The sequence below is a fragment of the Colossoma macropomum genome, unplaced genomic scaffold (assembly GCF_904425465.1).
Source record: "Colossoma macropomum unplaced genomic scaffold, Colossoma_macropomum, whole genome shotgun sequence".
In the NCBI taxonomy this organism is placed as follows: Eukaryota; Metazoa; Chordata; class Actinopteri; order Characiformes; family Serrasalmidae; genus Colossoma; species Colossoma macropomum.
Genome location: NW_023494792.1, coordinates 12,369,241 through 12,386,832, shown reverse-complemented (window position 1 = coordinate 12,386,832; position 17,592 = coordinate 12,369,241). Strand labels below are relative to the sequence as shown.

At 37.0% G+C, this 17,592-nt stretch overlaps 1 protein-coding gene across 1 annotated transcript; it reads right to left on the bottom strand.

Annotated features, from left to right (window-relative positions):
* Nucleotides 1-740: 740 nt before the first annotated feature.
* Nucleotides 741-11,667, bottom strand: sigirr (single immunoglobulin and toll-interleukin 1 receptor (TIR) domain). The gene is made up of 9 exons (XM_036576019.1): nucleotides 11,391-11,667; nucleotides 7,573-7,780; nucleotides 6,163-6,290; nucleotides 5,502-5,642; nucleotides 5,197-5,340; nucleotides 4,858-4,960; nucleotides 3,702-3,852; nucleotides 3,420-3,597; nucleotides 741-1,969 (listed from the first exon to the last, which is right to left on the bottom strand). Exons 1-9 carry the CDS (start codon nucleotides 11,452-11,454, stop codon nucleotides 1,797-1,799), a joined length of 1,290 nt encoding a protein of 429 aa, XP_036431912.1. The 5' UTR covers nucleotides 11,455-11,667; the 3' UTR covers nucleotides 741-1,796.
* Between the last annotated feature and the right edge of the window lie 5,925 nt (nucleotides 11,668-17,592).

Here is a 17,592-nt window from a genome sequence, read left to right as displayed (position 1 = left end):
CACTGAACCACCCTTCCCTCAACCCCTGTCTGCTTCAGGAGCCACAGTCAGCTACTACGAGGCCATGGGGGTTTCCAAACACCTTTTCCTTTTGTAGATACATAGCACATGTGATCTCCAACACCAGGTAATTCATGTCACCATTTTTTTCTTTCCTGTTGCAATAGCTTGAATGCCCATAGCTCAGCTTGGCTCCACCTACACCCGGAGGGGAGCACATCTGTGTACCTTTCACTGAATTATAGGGTACATGTTCTCACACTCAGACAGACAGTATATATCTTTTGCTGTCACACTCTGTGTTATCAACAGTCTTGCCTGCTGTGCAAGTTCTTTTATAAAGAGTAATGATTTATCAAAACTGCAAGCAGAGACTGCATAGAAGAAACCAGCTTTGGGAAGTCATAACTACACTGTCAGATATGACACTATTTTATAATATACCGTATTGCATATTACAGTATAGACGGTAATGTGTTCAACCAGGTATATATTGTGGAGACTCAGAACATGGATCATACTTCAGAGGCTTTTGCTTTGCTGCCCTCTGCAGGTTTAAAATAGTCATTACGTCCTCAAGTAATCCACCTCATTCTGAGAGACTTGCTATACAGAGGCGTGACTTACAGAGCTGATACTTGTTAAGTCTAGCAGAGTCAGGAAGTTTCACTCAAGGAAAACCTGAGACACTCTGACACAACAGATGGACAACATAGTTACTTCAACAGCATATTTTATTGAAATATATACATATATTTTACACATCAGTAACCAAGAATAAGGTGTTGTCTAAACATAGTGCACTTCAGTGCTTTCAGACAGTATATTTATGTGCTGTAGGTATCAAAAAGTTAACAAAATATTGCTTTGTTGGAGGTAGTACTGCGATGTACTACATGATGTTCCAGGGCTATATAATCATATGCAAATATTTGGGCACCCCTGGTCAAATCACTTGTTTTGTTGATTTAAAATGAAAAAATGCACATCCTCTACAGAGAACACACTTCTGCACATTTTAATATACAATTTGACATTTATTTGCTGAATTTAACATATTGGGGAAAAATAAAACAGAAAATGTAGTCTAAATAAAAGCTCTAGCTCATTTTATATTTTATTTTGTCCACTACATTAAACACAGCAAAAATAGAAACCGTGCACTAAACTTTGCAGAAAATGCCATATTTAAGTTTCTTCCCGTATATCGCCGCCGGAACTGTCTGAGCATTTTTCAGTTTTTTGACCTAATTTGAAAGTGTTTGCTGCCCTTTACACAGAGTGTTCATTTCATGGTGAATGGGCAAAAAAAAGGCCCGAAATTACCGAAAGTCTGGTTCCATTGACTTTTTTCCTTCTTCTATAAAGCTAGCATTTAGGAGATACAAGATTTTGTTCTGACAGCAGCATCATGATGTATGAATATACAATATGACTGGGGGTGTTCAAACGTAACATACATATAGCCATTCTGTAAACTACATTCTTTTATTATATATAATTAGAAGGGCTTTTATTTGGGACTCTCAGAAACATTTTCAAAATGGCACACATTCAGATTATTCAAAGGATATGGATGTGAGAATGATGAATCTTCATAAACTTGAGCCCTTAAATAATGAAACAATTATTTATAAGTAAATAAGGAGCTAAATTTTCCTAATCTGGTCACATTCAGTCTTCTGAACACATACATCTTCACAGATCACATAAAGAAAAGGTGAAAAGATTGAGGGCTTCCATTTTGCCCTGGACACAGTGGAGTGAAGGAGAACACAGGAGTGTGTGCTTGAGGTTTATATATCATCCTCAGTAACCAGACAGTAAAAATCAGTTCTGGCAGCGTAGCTCCTGGAGCCCAGGTCAGACACATCTATCTCTGGAGCTTTGGCCTCAGCTGCTGGATCAGGAGCTGCAGGGAGTACTGGAGCTTTGGAAGGCAGTGTCTTGTAGATAGGCAACCGTAACCCTACAAGAGGTGATATTTTTGTCATATTAAAGTACACAGGAAGAAATCATGTCAATTATTTCAGCTTTTAGGCCTATTCATTTCTGAAAGTACTTTACTCCTAGCTAACACAAGCCCAGTGCAAAGCATGTGTAATAGACACACAGCACAGCGATAGAAAGTATGAGTTAAAGATGTCAGCAAAAACATTTGTAAACCCAGCGTTCTCCAACAGCACCAACAAACTCATAGTTTGGAGTGTATTATCTGTATGTGATTATTGGAAGACTCTGGAATATCCTACCTCATTCACACACACACTCACACACACACACACACACACACACAATCTAAACTGCTTATCCTTCAGGGTCGCGGTGGGGTGCTGGAGCCTATCCCGGCTGTCACTGGACGGAAGGCAGGATACACCCTGGACAGGTCTCTAGTCCATCGCAGGGCAGACAGACAGACATACACATTACCTCATTCACAGTTGTCTAGAATGTTCTCCCTCATTCGCATTGTTCTAGAATGTTCTCCCGTTCACACTGTTCTAGAATGTTCTCCCCATTCACACAATTTTATAATGTTCTGCCTCATTCACACTGCTCTACAATGTTCTCATTCACAATGTTCTAGAATTTTCTCCTTCATTCACACCGGTTCATTTGGTTTACCAGTTTTTATTCTGTGACAGTATAAAGCTGACTGCTGACATTACACTGTTGGTGTTTTTGGGAATGTCAGGTCAGTTTGGTAGAGCTCATTTTCTGGATTTGTATTGGGTTCAGATCATGTTTAAATTTTCTGTTCGGATTCTCACAGCCTACCTCCCACTTCTAACACATTTCCCCCTGCATTTCCCCCTCATATAGATGTACAATTCCTCTTTACTTTTGTTACTTTAAAACCATTTTTAATGTAGCATGCTGCAGCCACTAACTTTCAAATTTACCGCCAGAAATCACAAGGCCCACACTCATGACAAAATAGATGCATGGACAATAAAGCAGCAAATTATGAAAAGTTAATCCAGATGAAAAATGTTTGGCATATTGTTTAAAAGCATTGCTTGATAAACTCACTAAAACAAATTTAATTTAATTTTGGAAGGAATTTAAACTTACTTTTTTTTTTAACTTAAACTTAAACAGCTGATTAATGTATTGTATCATATTATTATATGTAGTTATTTTATTTGTGCATAATGTAATGATGAGTATTTCTGTCACTACACTGTAACGCTAGCTTTTTATTAGCCACTTTGGATGATGATGGATCAGATTCAGAGTTTTTTGTGGTTCGTGTTGAGTTGGTGTGGACAAAACTTTGTTGGGGTTGGGCTGGGTTTGGACTCAAAGCTTGATGTGGTTTGGGTCTGGTGACACACAGACTTAAAGTTCTCAGCCTGTATTTGAGGTCAGACTAAAATTTCAGGCCTAATCAAATCAAACAGCCTTAGTGTTCTTACCAAGGTCTCCAGCAGGGTCTGGGTCTAGTCTACAGTCCAAGTAGTCAGGCTGCAGGGTGAGCATGGGGTCCTTATCATCGTGGAGTAGAGTCTGGGGGTCTCCAGCTGACTTAGCATGGAACACCACCCTCCGTGGCATGGCCAAAGCCAACTCTTTCCAAAACCCAGAAGATGGGGTCTGAGGAGCAGAGTGTGCATGGAAGTGTCATGGAGTGATTAACCTGGAAGTACTCTTAGCACGCTATATCACTCCTCTTGTGTGGGTCGTGAGAGAGGCCTCACCATAGAGTGTGCTCTCCAGACTAAAGTGGTGATGCGTGCCTGGTGCTCTCGGAGTTGTTGGATAATGTCCAGACTCAAATGCTTCTGCTGAGACTGGAAGATGATGAAAATGGGCTTCCGAGAGAGCTCGAGCAGATGAAATAACCCCTGTCTAACAACATACCAAACCCCATACAATGATCAACCAGGTCATTTTAGACAAACTCCAGTCAGTGGTTTCAAGCCCTGGTCCTGCCCTGGATATGTTGATGTTTTCCTTGCGCAAACACTCCCGATCCAACTAATCAGCTACCTCTTAAAAACAACTGCATGTTTTTAAAAACCAAAACTTTAGCCGTTTGGATGATGTTACAATCTAAATGTTTACTTCAATGTAAAGACACCCTCCAGAGAAAGGATTTTCTAGAATAGACTATTTAATTCCATAGTCTTAAAACACCATGCACTGTTATAAAAAACTGTTTTTCAGGTCATTTTGTAGAAATGAAATCTAGTATAAATAAAATCCTTCTAAAATATACTTTAGAACAGGGTTAGGAATGAATGTATAAAATTTCAGAGCTGAGCTTTTTTGGTTCTGAATGTGAAGAATGTAAAGCTGATTTTGAGAAAACTAATTTTAAGAATACTCTCAGAACTGCATTACTCAGTGATACTTCTGTATCTGTATTGTGAATGTTGTCTTTAACATAAAAAAGTGGATATTTTTTTATTTTTCTAGTTAGATTCTACCAAAAGCTTTTCAGTGATGTATGACACAGTATTGTTGTGCTAAGTGTGAGCAAAGCTATGCCTACATTAAAATAGTTGACTGTTGGAAAATTCAGAGTGCATGTCATTTGACTAAATACGCTGAAATATGCTTATATGTGCTGACATATGATTACAGTTTAAGAGAGGACATGCCTATATTGTCCTGCCTTAAGAGAGTGTGAGTAAGGAAAACATGAAAATGTGCAGAGCAGGAGTACTCTGGGACCAGTGTTGGAAACCACTACAGAAAGTCAAATCAGAAAGATCTTTTGTCCATTTAAATTGTACAAATCCACACAAAAACAATACAAAAACACTAACATTTATTTCTGTTTCCCTTTAAAAGAAAATTCTTTTCATCTTTTTGGAAGCTCTTGTCCCATTAGCAGGCCTCTGGTCTTACCTGAAGTTGGTGGTGCACCACTCCTGCTCCAGATAGGACTGCGTCAGCACCACGATGAGCCGCCGACAACGACTACTGTCCATTACCAACTCTGCAGATGGCTCTGAGGACACAACCCACACATAATGACTTTGAAGAGATGAACAATACAATAACATATGAAAGGAAGATGAAATCATGGTGCAAAATATAACTAATATAACATAAAATTAAAATATACATACTTTATACATATATAGACACATAAACATATATACTACATGTTAACCCAATCTCCTTGACTGGATAGGCACTCAGAGGCTTTAATATGGCAGTCAGTCATTAAAGGGAGGAATGTACCTGCTCCAGGGAGAATGCTTGTGTCGTTGAGGAGTAACTTGTGCCCACACTTATTCTCCAGATGAGGTTTCAGGATAAAATTTACAAACTTCCGGTCATTCTCACTGTTTACGTATGAGATGTAGGCATCATACATTTTGCCATCTGAGTGCAAAAAAGAGGAAGTTTAAAATACTGAAGTGTGACCAATGACAGCTGACCACAGGTTACCTACATTATATATATATATATATATATATATATATATATATATATATAGTTATAAAACACTGGTTTGACAAATGTGTACAATAACTCAGCCTTACCATTGATTTCATAGTCTCCGTATTTGTTTTTATACCAGAGTTTGAAGTTGAGGTGGCACTTGGAATAGACAAAAGCAATCAGGACTAATGTTATCAGCATGACCACTGATGCCACCACTGCCCCTGTGTGACTGGGGAAAACTGGGTAAAAGACAAAAAAAAAAGATTTGACCTCACTGTTGTTATGTGTTTGTATATTCATTGACCTGTTTAAGTGGTATTCTATGGAGGATCAGATGAAAATGCCTTCAGTTTGTGATAAGAGGAATGGCAATGTTGATCTATAAATAAAGTCAAAGAGTCACCTGACACAGCAAAACAATGAGCACTGATAATGATATTTACTTTGCTCTACTGAATGTAAACTCACCTCTGCCAAACATTAAGCCTTAGAAGAGTTATTATAGTCATTTTGCTACATATTCAATTTATACTATATAATTATTTCAATGCATTTCACAATATCACAGTTAACTGTACAGTTAATTACATAATTAATTACATTGAAATATATACATATGAAAATATGCCCTCCTCTGCTTAAAAACACAGACGCACTGACTAAAGTATGGGGATAAGAGTGACTCCTAAGGGTTAGCCAGGCTACGAGCATGTGTTTTGGCCCCTGATAATGGACATGAATAAGTGATGTAGGTCTTACTGGTGCTCTGAAGGCTGAACGAGACTGTGCTGTTCCATATTTCACAAGAATAGAGACCAAAATCTGCCTGATTCTTCAAGTTCAACGTCAGAACACTGTTCACAATCTGCTGGCCATCAGCGGTAAGCCTGCAGAGCAATCAGTCACATTAACTTGCATCATTTTATGGCCATTACACCTGCACTGGACATAACACAGCTGCATATATCATTACTCATATTTCTAAAAAAAAGCCTTAGAATGTAATAACCGTGGCAATGAAAGGCATGATTTAATTATGCCACACATTTCCATTCAATCAAATTGAGTATATATGGACTCACCTCAACATAAAATGGAATCGCAATAAATATAATAGTAGAATAATAAATAGAACAATTTATGTCATTGTATTTTTAGTTTGTACCTCAAAATTTCTGAATGTATTTACAGTGCTTTGCATTGTACTCTATAATATCGCTGCTGTTGGAACAAAACCTTGTATCTCAGTTTTTGTAATTTTTCAGTTTTTGACATAATTTGAAAATGCCTGTTGCTCTTTACATTGTGTGTAAATTTCATGATAAACAGACCAAAAGAAACAGGCCAAAATGACATGAAAAGATGTCTGGTTCCACTGACTTACATTAAAAGTAAAGTATGTTGGTAACACTTTCTATGAATGTCACCTTTGTAAGCTATAAACACATTCATAACATGTTATAATGCATTCATAAGACATTATAAACATAGCTATAAATATTTATAAAAATGCATTATACGTTATAGCCATGTTTATTATGCATTATGAATTGTTAACATAATACATTATAAGTACTGATCATAACAAATTATGAGAGCTCATAAGTCGTATTTGTCCGCTCTAAGTAAAGTGAAGCATACTGTGAGGCTTCAAGTTGAAGTATTACTGAAGGATTTACTGAACCAGTAAAACATGCACAATAAAGCACATTACAGGCTTCAAATGTCAGATTTTAAACTAGGGCTGCCATCAGTGTTTTACCTAATGTGGGAAAGGTAATGTACACAACCGTTAGCTTGGTATTTGTTTTTACTTTACGCTCTCCAAGCTGGGACTGACTTCTTTGGCACTGACATTATAACATGTTATTAACACTATTTATAATGCATTATATTTACAATTCATAATGTATAATAAACATGGCTATAAAGTGTAATTCAGTGTAATTCTTTTTTATAAATATTTATATCCACGTGTATAATGCCTTATGAATATATTATAACATGTTATAAATGTGTTTATAGATGCTTACAAATGCGACATTCATAGAAAGTGTTACCAGTATGTTTTTTCTTTCTCCTGTAAAGTTACTATTTTGGAGATACAAGGTTTTGTTCCAACAGCAGCAATATGCATGTTTAAGGACTTGCATTACATGTGGCACACACCAGTAGGAGGTGTTCTGGGTGACGGCACTGAGGTTGGTCAGAGGTTGTCCATCTTTTCTCCACCGTAGATTGGCCTCGCAGTCAAACTCACTCTTATTGTAGACCATCAGTGCAGTGCAGTTCAATTCAACACTGGTGCCCAAGGCCCCCCACACCTCTGTCTGATCCACACTGGGCTTAAACTGTGGAGCTCTGCTACAAACTGACTCTGTGGGTGAGATAGAAGACCACTTTCGATGAGAAAAAGCATAAGACAGCTTTCATTTTCAGTTTACCTGCTTGATAGTGTTTTATTCATATTTTTGCACACCATGAAATGCCTTCTGGGCAGCTTACAGCTCTGGAAACCAAAAAATAAATGTAAGCGTCTGAATGTGTTTCGCTTACTCTAAAGAAAGCTGAAAGTGCAACCAACTTCTAAGACTGAACTTTGGAGCTTTGGAGGTGTGGAAAAATATCCCTGCAGATTTCTTTTAAAATCCAAAAGGAAACAGAAAAGAATGGAAGCTGTACTAATAATATATATGTTAAATTTAGTAGTTGAGGCTTCTGTGTATAATTTTTTCTTCTCTTGTACTTAATGGCTGTTTTGACTGAAAATTAAACATATGAAGGACTAACAGTGGAGCAAACTATGTTAATCATCTAAATCTAGACCTGCAATAAAGGAACTAAAGTATAAGCACAGTGTAAACAATGAATCACAAGGTTGTCTGGCCTATTGTAAGTGTGTATGGTACAGGTGTATGTATGAGTTCCTGAGCGCAGTCTCAGATTAAAACAATGATGTCTTTATTAGTGAGGTCTAACCTGTGTGGTGCGGAAGGGATATCTCATCTCAGCAGAACAGAGCGATACCTTACTCTCTTGAACAGGTGGGGGTAATACTCATCACCTCTACCTCATATTGCCCTTTCATTTCATTTCAGCACTGGGACCTTACCTTACTAATCACATATACTGAGAATTATTTAAAAATATTCTAAAATATATAATATTTTTCTTATTTCTGAGCTGAATGTGAAATCAAGCGAATATAAGTTAATGAAAAGTTAATGTAATGTATACCTCTTACATAAGAATCTAAAATGTCATCTATAATGAACATGAATGGATTTCAAATGCTCTTCATGAAGCTCTTTGAGGTCACGGCACTCTGATGAAAGGTTGCAGAGTAGAGAAGGAGCAGAGCACATTTCTTGTGTCGTTTATGCAAGTACACTTTCCCTGGTTCTCAGAAATGAGTCTGGGGAACTCTAGGCTTTATCCAGTGATGAAAGCTCAACCTGGCTACTGTATGAGTCTAGGCCTCCTTTTTTGTAGGTAGCATTATTTAGCCAACTGATAGCAGGAAGTGACCTGGAGGTCTGGAGAGCAGGTCAGCTTGTATTGTATTTTTCTGAAATACAGCACCTGCAATATGCTGCTCACTCACACATGACTGCTCCAAGAGAAGAGGCACAGACTGGATGGTCCTTTATGTGTTTTGGAAGCTGATGCAAACTGCAGTGACAGCAATGCCGTATAGTCAAAAACCAAATGCATTTGCTAGAGTAGATCACGGGAAATGACTAATTTGATCGATTTACGTAATTTAGATACAAGTCAGTTATGCAGCTGTAGTACAACTAAACCTGTCATCAATATAATTGCCATATAAATAATTGCAATTAACAATATAATTGCCTTTTTTTATTGTATGCAAGTATAGAAGTTTAACATGGCAAATTAGTTGATTAGCTACTTTGCTTCTTTGCTTCCCACTTTGTAGCTTCTAAATGACGACAGTAAAAACTTATAAACACTTTTTTCTTCTAAACATGTTATAGTACCAAGTCAGAAGCTACAACTTTTGTTGATTTTCTGAGACCCATCACGTATCTCAACAAAAGTGATCTCTGCTTCATTTTACTTCAACCTAACTGATGAAAACACACCCAGTTCACATTCTGTTTGTGGTGATGTAAACATATAAAAAAGCTAACAACTGTATACAAATTAACTGCGATCAGTTCAAATGATTGCTATCAACTGAAAGCATTGCTATCAAGCGATTATGTAATAATTGTGACAGGCATACGTAACAACAACATACACAAATATATCAAGTTAAGTCACTTTCCATGAGCTAATCAAATTTTACAGTGAATCAAAGCATTCTTTGGGTAAATAGAGCTAAAATATATGTTCAAACATATGTAAAACTCCCACCAAAGAAAGGAAGAATATCAGTCCAGCTGATGTTGATACACACTACTAGCATACAACACTACTAATGTTAACATACACTGTATTACAGTTCAGAAACTATTGCATTGGAACGACTGTTTTAAAGTGTGATCAAAACCACACTGGGACTCTACTCCATAAACTGTACTGTCCAAATAGCACTCAGCAACAACACATGGGAACAGGTGCAGGAGTGATCAACTGAGCGATAATGAGAAAGTGTGTTTGCACTGCTAATATATTCCAAGCACACTTTAGTGATGTCCTAATGGTTTGGTCCCTGTTGAAGGCTCAGGAAAGTGTGTAAGCAAGAGCAGGTGTGTATGTTAGATATGAGGAGTGGGTTTTAATTACCTCTAGCTCCACTTAAATTGATCACAGTGGAAAGTGACAGATCATGTTAAAGAGATTTAATATGACCTCACATTCACCAAGAAACATCTTGGTATATTTCTCTCTAATACCCCACAGCCCACAAATGTCACAAGTGTAGTTAGCATTTAAAACAGCTGACCACAGTTACTGCATCCTATCTGGTCAGAAACTTGAACAAACCAGGAAATAAAGCACTTAAAAGATCAGGTGGGTGAACACAAATATGACATCCAAGACCTGGTTTGCATCTATTCAAAAAAGGGTTGTGAACAGCTTTCATTAGGCAGGAGCAGCGATGAGGTTTTACATGTACGACACCGAAACTTCACACAGTTTTAAATGTGCACACAAAAGCTACGGTCACACTGATGGTAAACTTCACGACTAAGGCTGGCACAAACCAGCCTGTTGGCTTTCTCGTTATCTCTTGCTGCTTCAGTGTTTAACGTGTGCTAACAACAATAGATGTCAGAAGGTGACAACAGGTTTGGCCTAACATTCTTGTTGGTCAAGTAACCCTGAGCATTACACACTTTGTCCAGGGCTTGTGTTGTGTACAAATAACTAGTACCGCACTACACAGAAGACTACTGACCTATTTGCAGAACAGCCTTCAATTAACCTGTGAACTCATTATTACTCTCAAGTGGGATACTGTATCATTCTTTGCATCTCCCCTCACCGTCTACAGGCTACAAGCCTACATTGCTAATAGGTGAATGCTATGATGATACAATTTTCCTACCGCACACTAAATATTGGGTAGATACACCTACATAACACTTCATAACATCTTTATAACGCTGTGCTCACGCTCACACGGCTGTACTGCAGTCTAAGCTCCATCATTCATTAACCAGTTACAGAACTGTGCTAATTACTCACCGGGTCCAAAGGTAATGTTGGCCTTTCCGTCTGACATACAAACACGTTGGTTAACGCTTAGAACTGCACAAATCTGATGCTCAAACTCACGAGGGCTTCTTAGATTAGACCTGACGTGTCTATATTACTTTTCTCCACAGACAAACCTAGAAAAGTGTTAGGCTACTTTCTTCAGTCTTCTTATCGTCACTTTATTTTCTTCACGTACGTGTTTACATGTGAGCTGGTGGCTTCTCCCGTATGTTAAGGGACCGTGTTAGTTTCAACGTACACACAAAAGCCATGAAGAACATGTACAACCAAACGAATAAAGACGTTAAAAGTCTTACCTCCGATCACGACTGCAAACTGGCTCCACAAACACAAGAAGAGAAGCACCTGATTCTGCCCCATCGCAGCACAACTAGCAACACCTTCATAAATCTACACTGTATCTCTCCTCAGTGCTGGACTCTAAGCTAAGTAATCACAGCAGTGAATGTTGTGATGATGAGGGCGGAAAGTTAGAGCTCCATCTGATGAAGGTCAGAAAAGGACCGAGTCGCGCTGAAGCCGCCTCAACTACTGGAGACCGGAGTGCCGAATCACGTGACGCACGTCATCCTTACCTGTTGGGTTGTGTGTTTCCACCCGTATCCCTACACGCCCCGCCCCCTCCGCGCTATTATTGGTTAGAAGGCTCCCGTCTCTTAAGCCCTGATTGGCTAGCAGTGTCCGGCATCCTGCGGTAGGATTTGTGAAGCACATTTTAAACACTAAACGTAAACTAAAGTTTTACAAAAAACAGCATTTTCTCCGGACCTCATATAACAGAAATATTTACCTGGAGGGAGGACTGACTGTTACCTTTTAAAAACTGTGTCTGTAAAAAAGCAAAATAATTACATTTAAAGCTCCTTCATACAATTTAACCAGCAAACTCCTTACTCATTAAATTAAATAAAGTTATTCAGCAGTGTGTGTGCTTAGTGCAGGCAAAGTGATTACACGTTTATTCATTTGTTTTTTGAAGGTGTTATTTCTGAAAGTTTCTGAAAAAACGTAGCCCATCTTATCTTTAACTCCACTGATTACGAAAATAAAGACGATACTTGAGTTGTATTTTATTCAATTCTTTCATCTTTTTTGGCCAAATATCACAATAATAAACATAAATTTACCAACTCCACCCCTAAGCTGCACTGTTGTCTTTTTGAATTTACTCATACTTTTAACTTATAGAAAGAGCTTAAATGCAAAAAAGCAATTTATTATTAAAAGGATATTAAGAAAGAGGTTTTACATTGAAGGCAAACAAAAAAAAAAGCCAGCATAGGAGAAGAAACACAAAACAGATAGAACAGGAAGGAAAAAATAAAAATGTTAAAATAACAACAAAAATAAATATAAAAGAAAATAATAATTAAATGAAAAATGGATTGTAGCTCAGAAAAAAATATAATATGAAATAAGCAAAACAATATAATTCAAATAAATAATTGCACATAAAGTCAAATGATACAAAACTAGATAAAAGCTAAAGTATAAAGACATCTTTTCAGCTGCTTTTAAAAAATGCAACTGAAGACTGCTTGCTGTATGTCTTGCTGGATGTACTGTCTGAAATACGTCCACAGTTAGGAGCAGATAGAGATCCAAAGTTCATAAAAGGCACCACATGATCATTTCAAGTGCTGGTAAAATGAAGCCTCATTACATCTAAACTTGAGCATGTTGATACATTCTCCACATGTGATACAAAAAGAAGGCTTTGCATCTCTGTTCTTTTCTTTACAGAGCTCTTTGCCATCTTGTGAAGGTAGGAATCATTTGATACAATAAAAGTCTCTTAACAGCCTTGTTAAAGTACCTGAACTACTCAAGCACCAAAACTGAGAATGAATATCGTATATACATAATGTTTCTGCAAATTTGAGCAAAAATTGTAAACACACATCTGAATATAGGAGAGTCCATTTTTTTCCAACAAATTCCAACAAAATAAGTTTAAAAAGTTCATAAGTTCATCAATTGACCAGATACACAAAGTGTCTAGGAGAGTCAAAATTAGAGAAAATATATTTTAATGATTATCCAGTGAAATTTCAAGCCCAATGAAAAGTGTAAATAATAAGCCATCACTGGGGGCATAGACGGGCTTAGCGTGACCTGAGAAGAGCTGTGAGAAAAATAAACGGCTTAACATACACAGTTGTTGGTAACTAATGCCAAAATATTTTCATTAGAGTTTTTTAAAGATACATTACATTTGATTTGTTGTCTGTGTCGTTCTTATACTGGAGTCAATGAAATCTCTGTATCATCTCTGAAAGCGTGTTATTTGGGGGAGGAATACCTGAGAGTTTCTAAAGAGAAGAACTGCCGCTCAGTATTGTCTTCCGAGTTTGTCTGACGCTTGAGGGCGCTGCGGAGCGAGTCCACAATAAAAGGGCTCCACTGAGCTTACGTGCAAAGTTATAGTTTGGAAATAGAAAAAAAAAAACACTAATTTTCTCAACACAGACCACCATGAATATTTCAACACCGTTATATTTTGAGCGCCTTTGAACTCAAGTTACAGGAATTTATTTGCAGCCAGGGTGATTATTTACACAAAACAAACTAAATAAATAAATAAAAAACAAAAACAAAAAAAAAAAGAAAAGGAAATAAACATTATAAATAAATACATAGGCAAATAAAAAGTCTTTACAAATGTTGTAAGATGCCAACAAAAGAATCATTGGGGTCACAACAGTATTTTATACAGCTTTATTCATTTATTCGTTTATAAATAAGGGGAGACAAAGTTTTATATTTCTAAATTTGCATTTGTGTATATATTTTGCTGGAAAAAAATCCATAATGCAAACGTTTTCTATTTCATAAGCATGAAATCTGAACAATACATGCTTAAAAGTAAACATGAAATCTGCACAAATTTTAATTGAGTTCAGAAGATCAGAGAGAATTTCTCTGTGTGGCTGCAGAACCAAAATCAGTGAAGAACTGTTTCTAGTGGACCTGCACATAAAGTACATTTGGTATCAATATCCTTTTTAAATCCCTTGACTAAAGCTTTTAGAAGGGTAAAATCTATGAATTAACCTGTAAGACTCTTCTCTTACTCTGGTCAAGTAATAATTTAGTCCATTCTTTCCTTCAAGAAATGTTTTCAACAAAGCTAATTCAAAATCAGTCAACATCCTGGATCCTAACAGCATTTCTCTGAAACAAGTTCCTGATTCTTATGAAAGCTGATGAATAGCAACTCTCAGAAGTCTTTGTATTTTTTGTGTTGTATTTTTCCAAGAATTCTCTGTAGTTCGTTAGAAAGCTGTTTGAGTTGAAAAGAGGATATCGTTTTTCACCCAGTTTTCAAAAAAAATGTTGACTTTTTTTTGTAAAAAATGCGTTTGTTATTCCAAATAATATATTAACATGAAGAGAATTTGTGCTTATAAAGCCACAGTAGAAGTCTTTGTTTACCACAGTTTGATTACTTGACAGGGATTTTATTAATGTCACAATTACACCTCAAGAGAAGTCTAGTACCACCCATTTTGGAGAAAATAAGATGAGGGATGAGATTACAAAAGAAAAGAGACTCTTAAGACATTGTTTAAGCCAGTTTATTTTGATGGTGTAGTTAAGTGTTGAGAAACTGTGTTTGTGTTCATCATAACAGATTTCTTAATATACACACATACATGATCTAAGCCACTTATCCTTAGGCATTTTGGCCAGAAGTGTTACTAATATGCCATCTTTGGGTGGGCAACAACCACAGTGCTGCTTTTCCTAAATAGGGTATGTAAATAACAACATAGTTTAATGGGGGCAGGCAAAAGGAATACAAAGTATAGATTTTTGTGGGGAGGTCCAGGGCCATTAACCTGTGAAAAAAAAAAAAAACGTAAAATTTTGACTTAGATTTTATGATGAACAATGAGCATTTGTATGAACTAAAAAGGGGAAACTTGTGAGCAAATTTTAGTTTGGATTTTCAGGCTACAATAGAACAGAACGCACAGGGTCAGGCAGCAGTGTCTGTATGATGAGCGTTTGTATGATGAACTATGATAGTTCTGCTTAGGATAGAATGATGTCTAGGCCCAATATAATTACCAGATGCAATGAAGCTTTTTTTTTTATCCCCAACATGCACTGGGGTTGGGAGTCACTGTTTTTTATGAGCCATCTATCCATGCTGGAAGATTCACCTAGCGAGCTAAATAAAACTAATCGTGTGTAAAATGATTTTATACCTACTCAATAAGCCAGCTCCAGTGAATAGCAACAAATAAGCTATAGCTTGCCTGGAGCTGGCTAATCACTAAACCAAGTCTAATACAATACAAGGCTACTAATATAACTTCTAAGAACCTGAGAAAAGAATTAACTTATCAAAAGTATAAACAGTTTTACTTGGATTGCTGTGAGCAGCTATGTACAAACTGGTGTAGCAGTTCACTTTACCATGTCTGTTCTGCATGTGTGAAGAAGTGCCTGGTCTGGCGATAATGTAAAGGAGGAGCACTGACTAAGCACACCCACACCTTCAAAACGGCCAATAGGAAAGCAGTGTATTTCAAATGAGCAATAACAAAATTATCTATAACAAAAAAAAAAACTATGAACATTCAGAAAATAGCTATAGCAGTGATGTTTTTCAGAGTTTTCACTGGATGGGCAGATGAATCCTCTGGGTGGGCAAGGCTTATCTCTAGGAGGGCAATGCCCAATCAAGCCCAGCTGTAGACATGCCTCTGGTTTTAGCCAGAGTATCCCTGGTGCTTCAACGCACTGCAGCAGCTATGTTCTTATGAATATGAAGGTCTGAAACTCAGGGACCAAACTCTTTAACTGCTGCATTAAAAGCTTCTGATAAATCTCCTGTTGGGGATGAATAATGTTCTTCCTTGAAAAACATCTCTGCCAGAGAGTCACAGTGAGAAATTTCCTCAAATATTTTTAACATTTCTTCAGTCACTTCATGAAGTGACATAGCAATAATCCCAGCCACATCTCTCCCCAATTTCTTAACTTGCAGTACACCATATGTATCCAGCATGAGGAGCATATGGTTGTAGTTCACAAGTGGCAGTGGCAGGTTGCATTTAATTTCTACCCTGGAGATGGTAAGGAATTTTTCATGAATGACAATACTCAGGTGAACACAGGACCTGAGGAACTTATGCCTTATGTTGTAGAGTTTGTCAGAACTTTTAATATGATTGATCTTCCACTGCTTCTTTATAGCAATTCTGTTGAAAACATTGGAGGTAGCACTGTGCTGTAAACTGCTTTCTGTACCAGAAGTATGTCATGTTCCACTGATGCGTATGGGACAGGCATTTTGCAATTTATAATGTCTGGGAAATAAAACTTGTGAATTTACATTTTATTTCTGTAAATTATCAACAGCAGTGTTAAAATATACTATGTGTGTGGTTTATTTACATGCATGTAACCTTTTTTTTTTCCAAAAGCATGTGTTGACCATTACATAAGCCAATTTCCTCACCACCTAGAGGGTGATGTGTGAGAGGACAGCACCTTTCTCTAACTGCTTCATAAAGTTTCTAAAGAAAGTTCTCTGAAAAAATAGTAACATGAGCACGAAATCTACAATATTTGCTTTAAATATTCACTTGAATGTGACTTATGGCAAACAAAAGCGCACACAGTACCTGTTCACTAAAACATAACTGCTCCCAAACGAAAATGTCCATTCCGCTCGTACTAACTCTGTAAAAAGAACGTCTATTATATTTAAAATTCATTACGGCATTATGACACCATGCAGAGTGGTATATTGCCATGGTAACACTTGTTGATTATTTTTAAATCTGGGTGTCGCGCCGCTGCTCGCCGCTTAGTGTCGCTGGCTGTCGTTTAACATGAATAACTGCGTCGCTGCCGTTGTGAACGAAGGGTCCACAATTGCGCGTTCAAGCAAGGCCATGTCCCATTTCTCATGTTGCCGCTCATGTGTTCCTATAGAGCTTTTGTGCAAAACTGTAGTTTATTAATGCTTAGTCATTTTATATAAACAAAGGCACTCATTTTCTCAACACAGAACAGCATGAAATATTTCAACACTGCTGTTAGATTTTTTTTTTACTTTTTTACTATTGTTTTAGTGTATTTCTACTTATTCAGTGTATGTAATATATATATATATATATATATATATATATATATATATATATATATATTTATTTTCTAAGATTATATTTGGTGAATGGAGGAACAGCAAAGTAAGAATTTCATTGCACAGTGTAACTAATCCGTTTCTGCTGTGCATATGACAATAAAACTCTTGAATCTTGAACTCCAGTTATAGGACTTCCTAGTGCATCATGAACGTTAATGACGTCAGGGAGAACGGCTTCACTCAGTCAATGAGCTGATCAGCTCGCCAAACCCATTTGCTGTAGAAAAACAGATATACATTGGCAAGTTTTCTTTGATTTTTAATGGAATTCTACTTTCCAACATTAAAGAAAGGTCTTACACACAAATGATTAGAAACATGTTTAGCTTTTC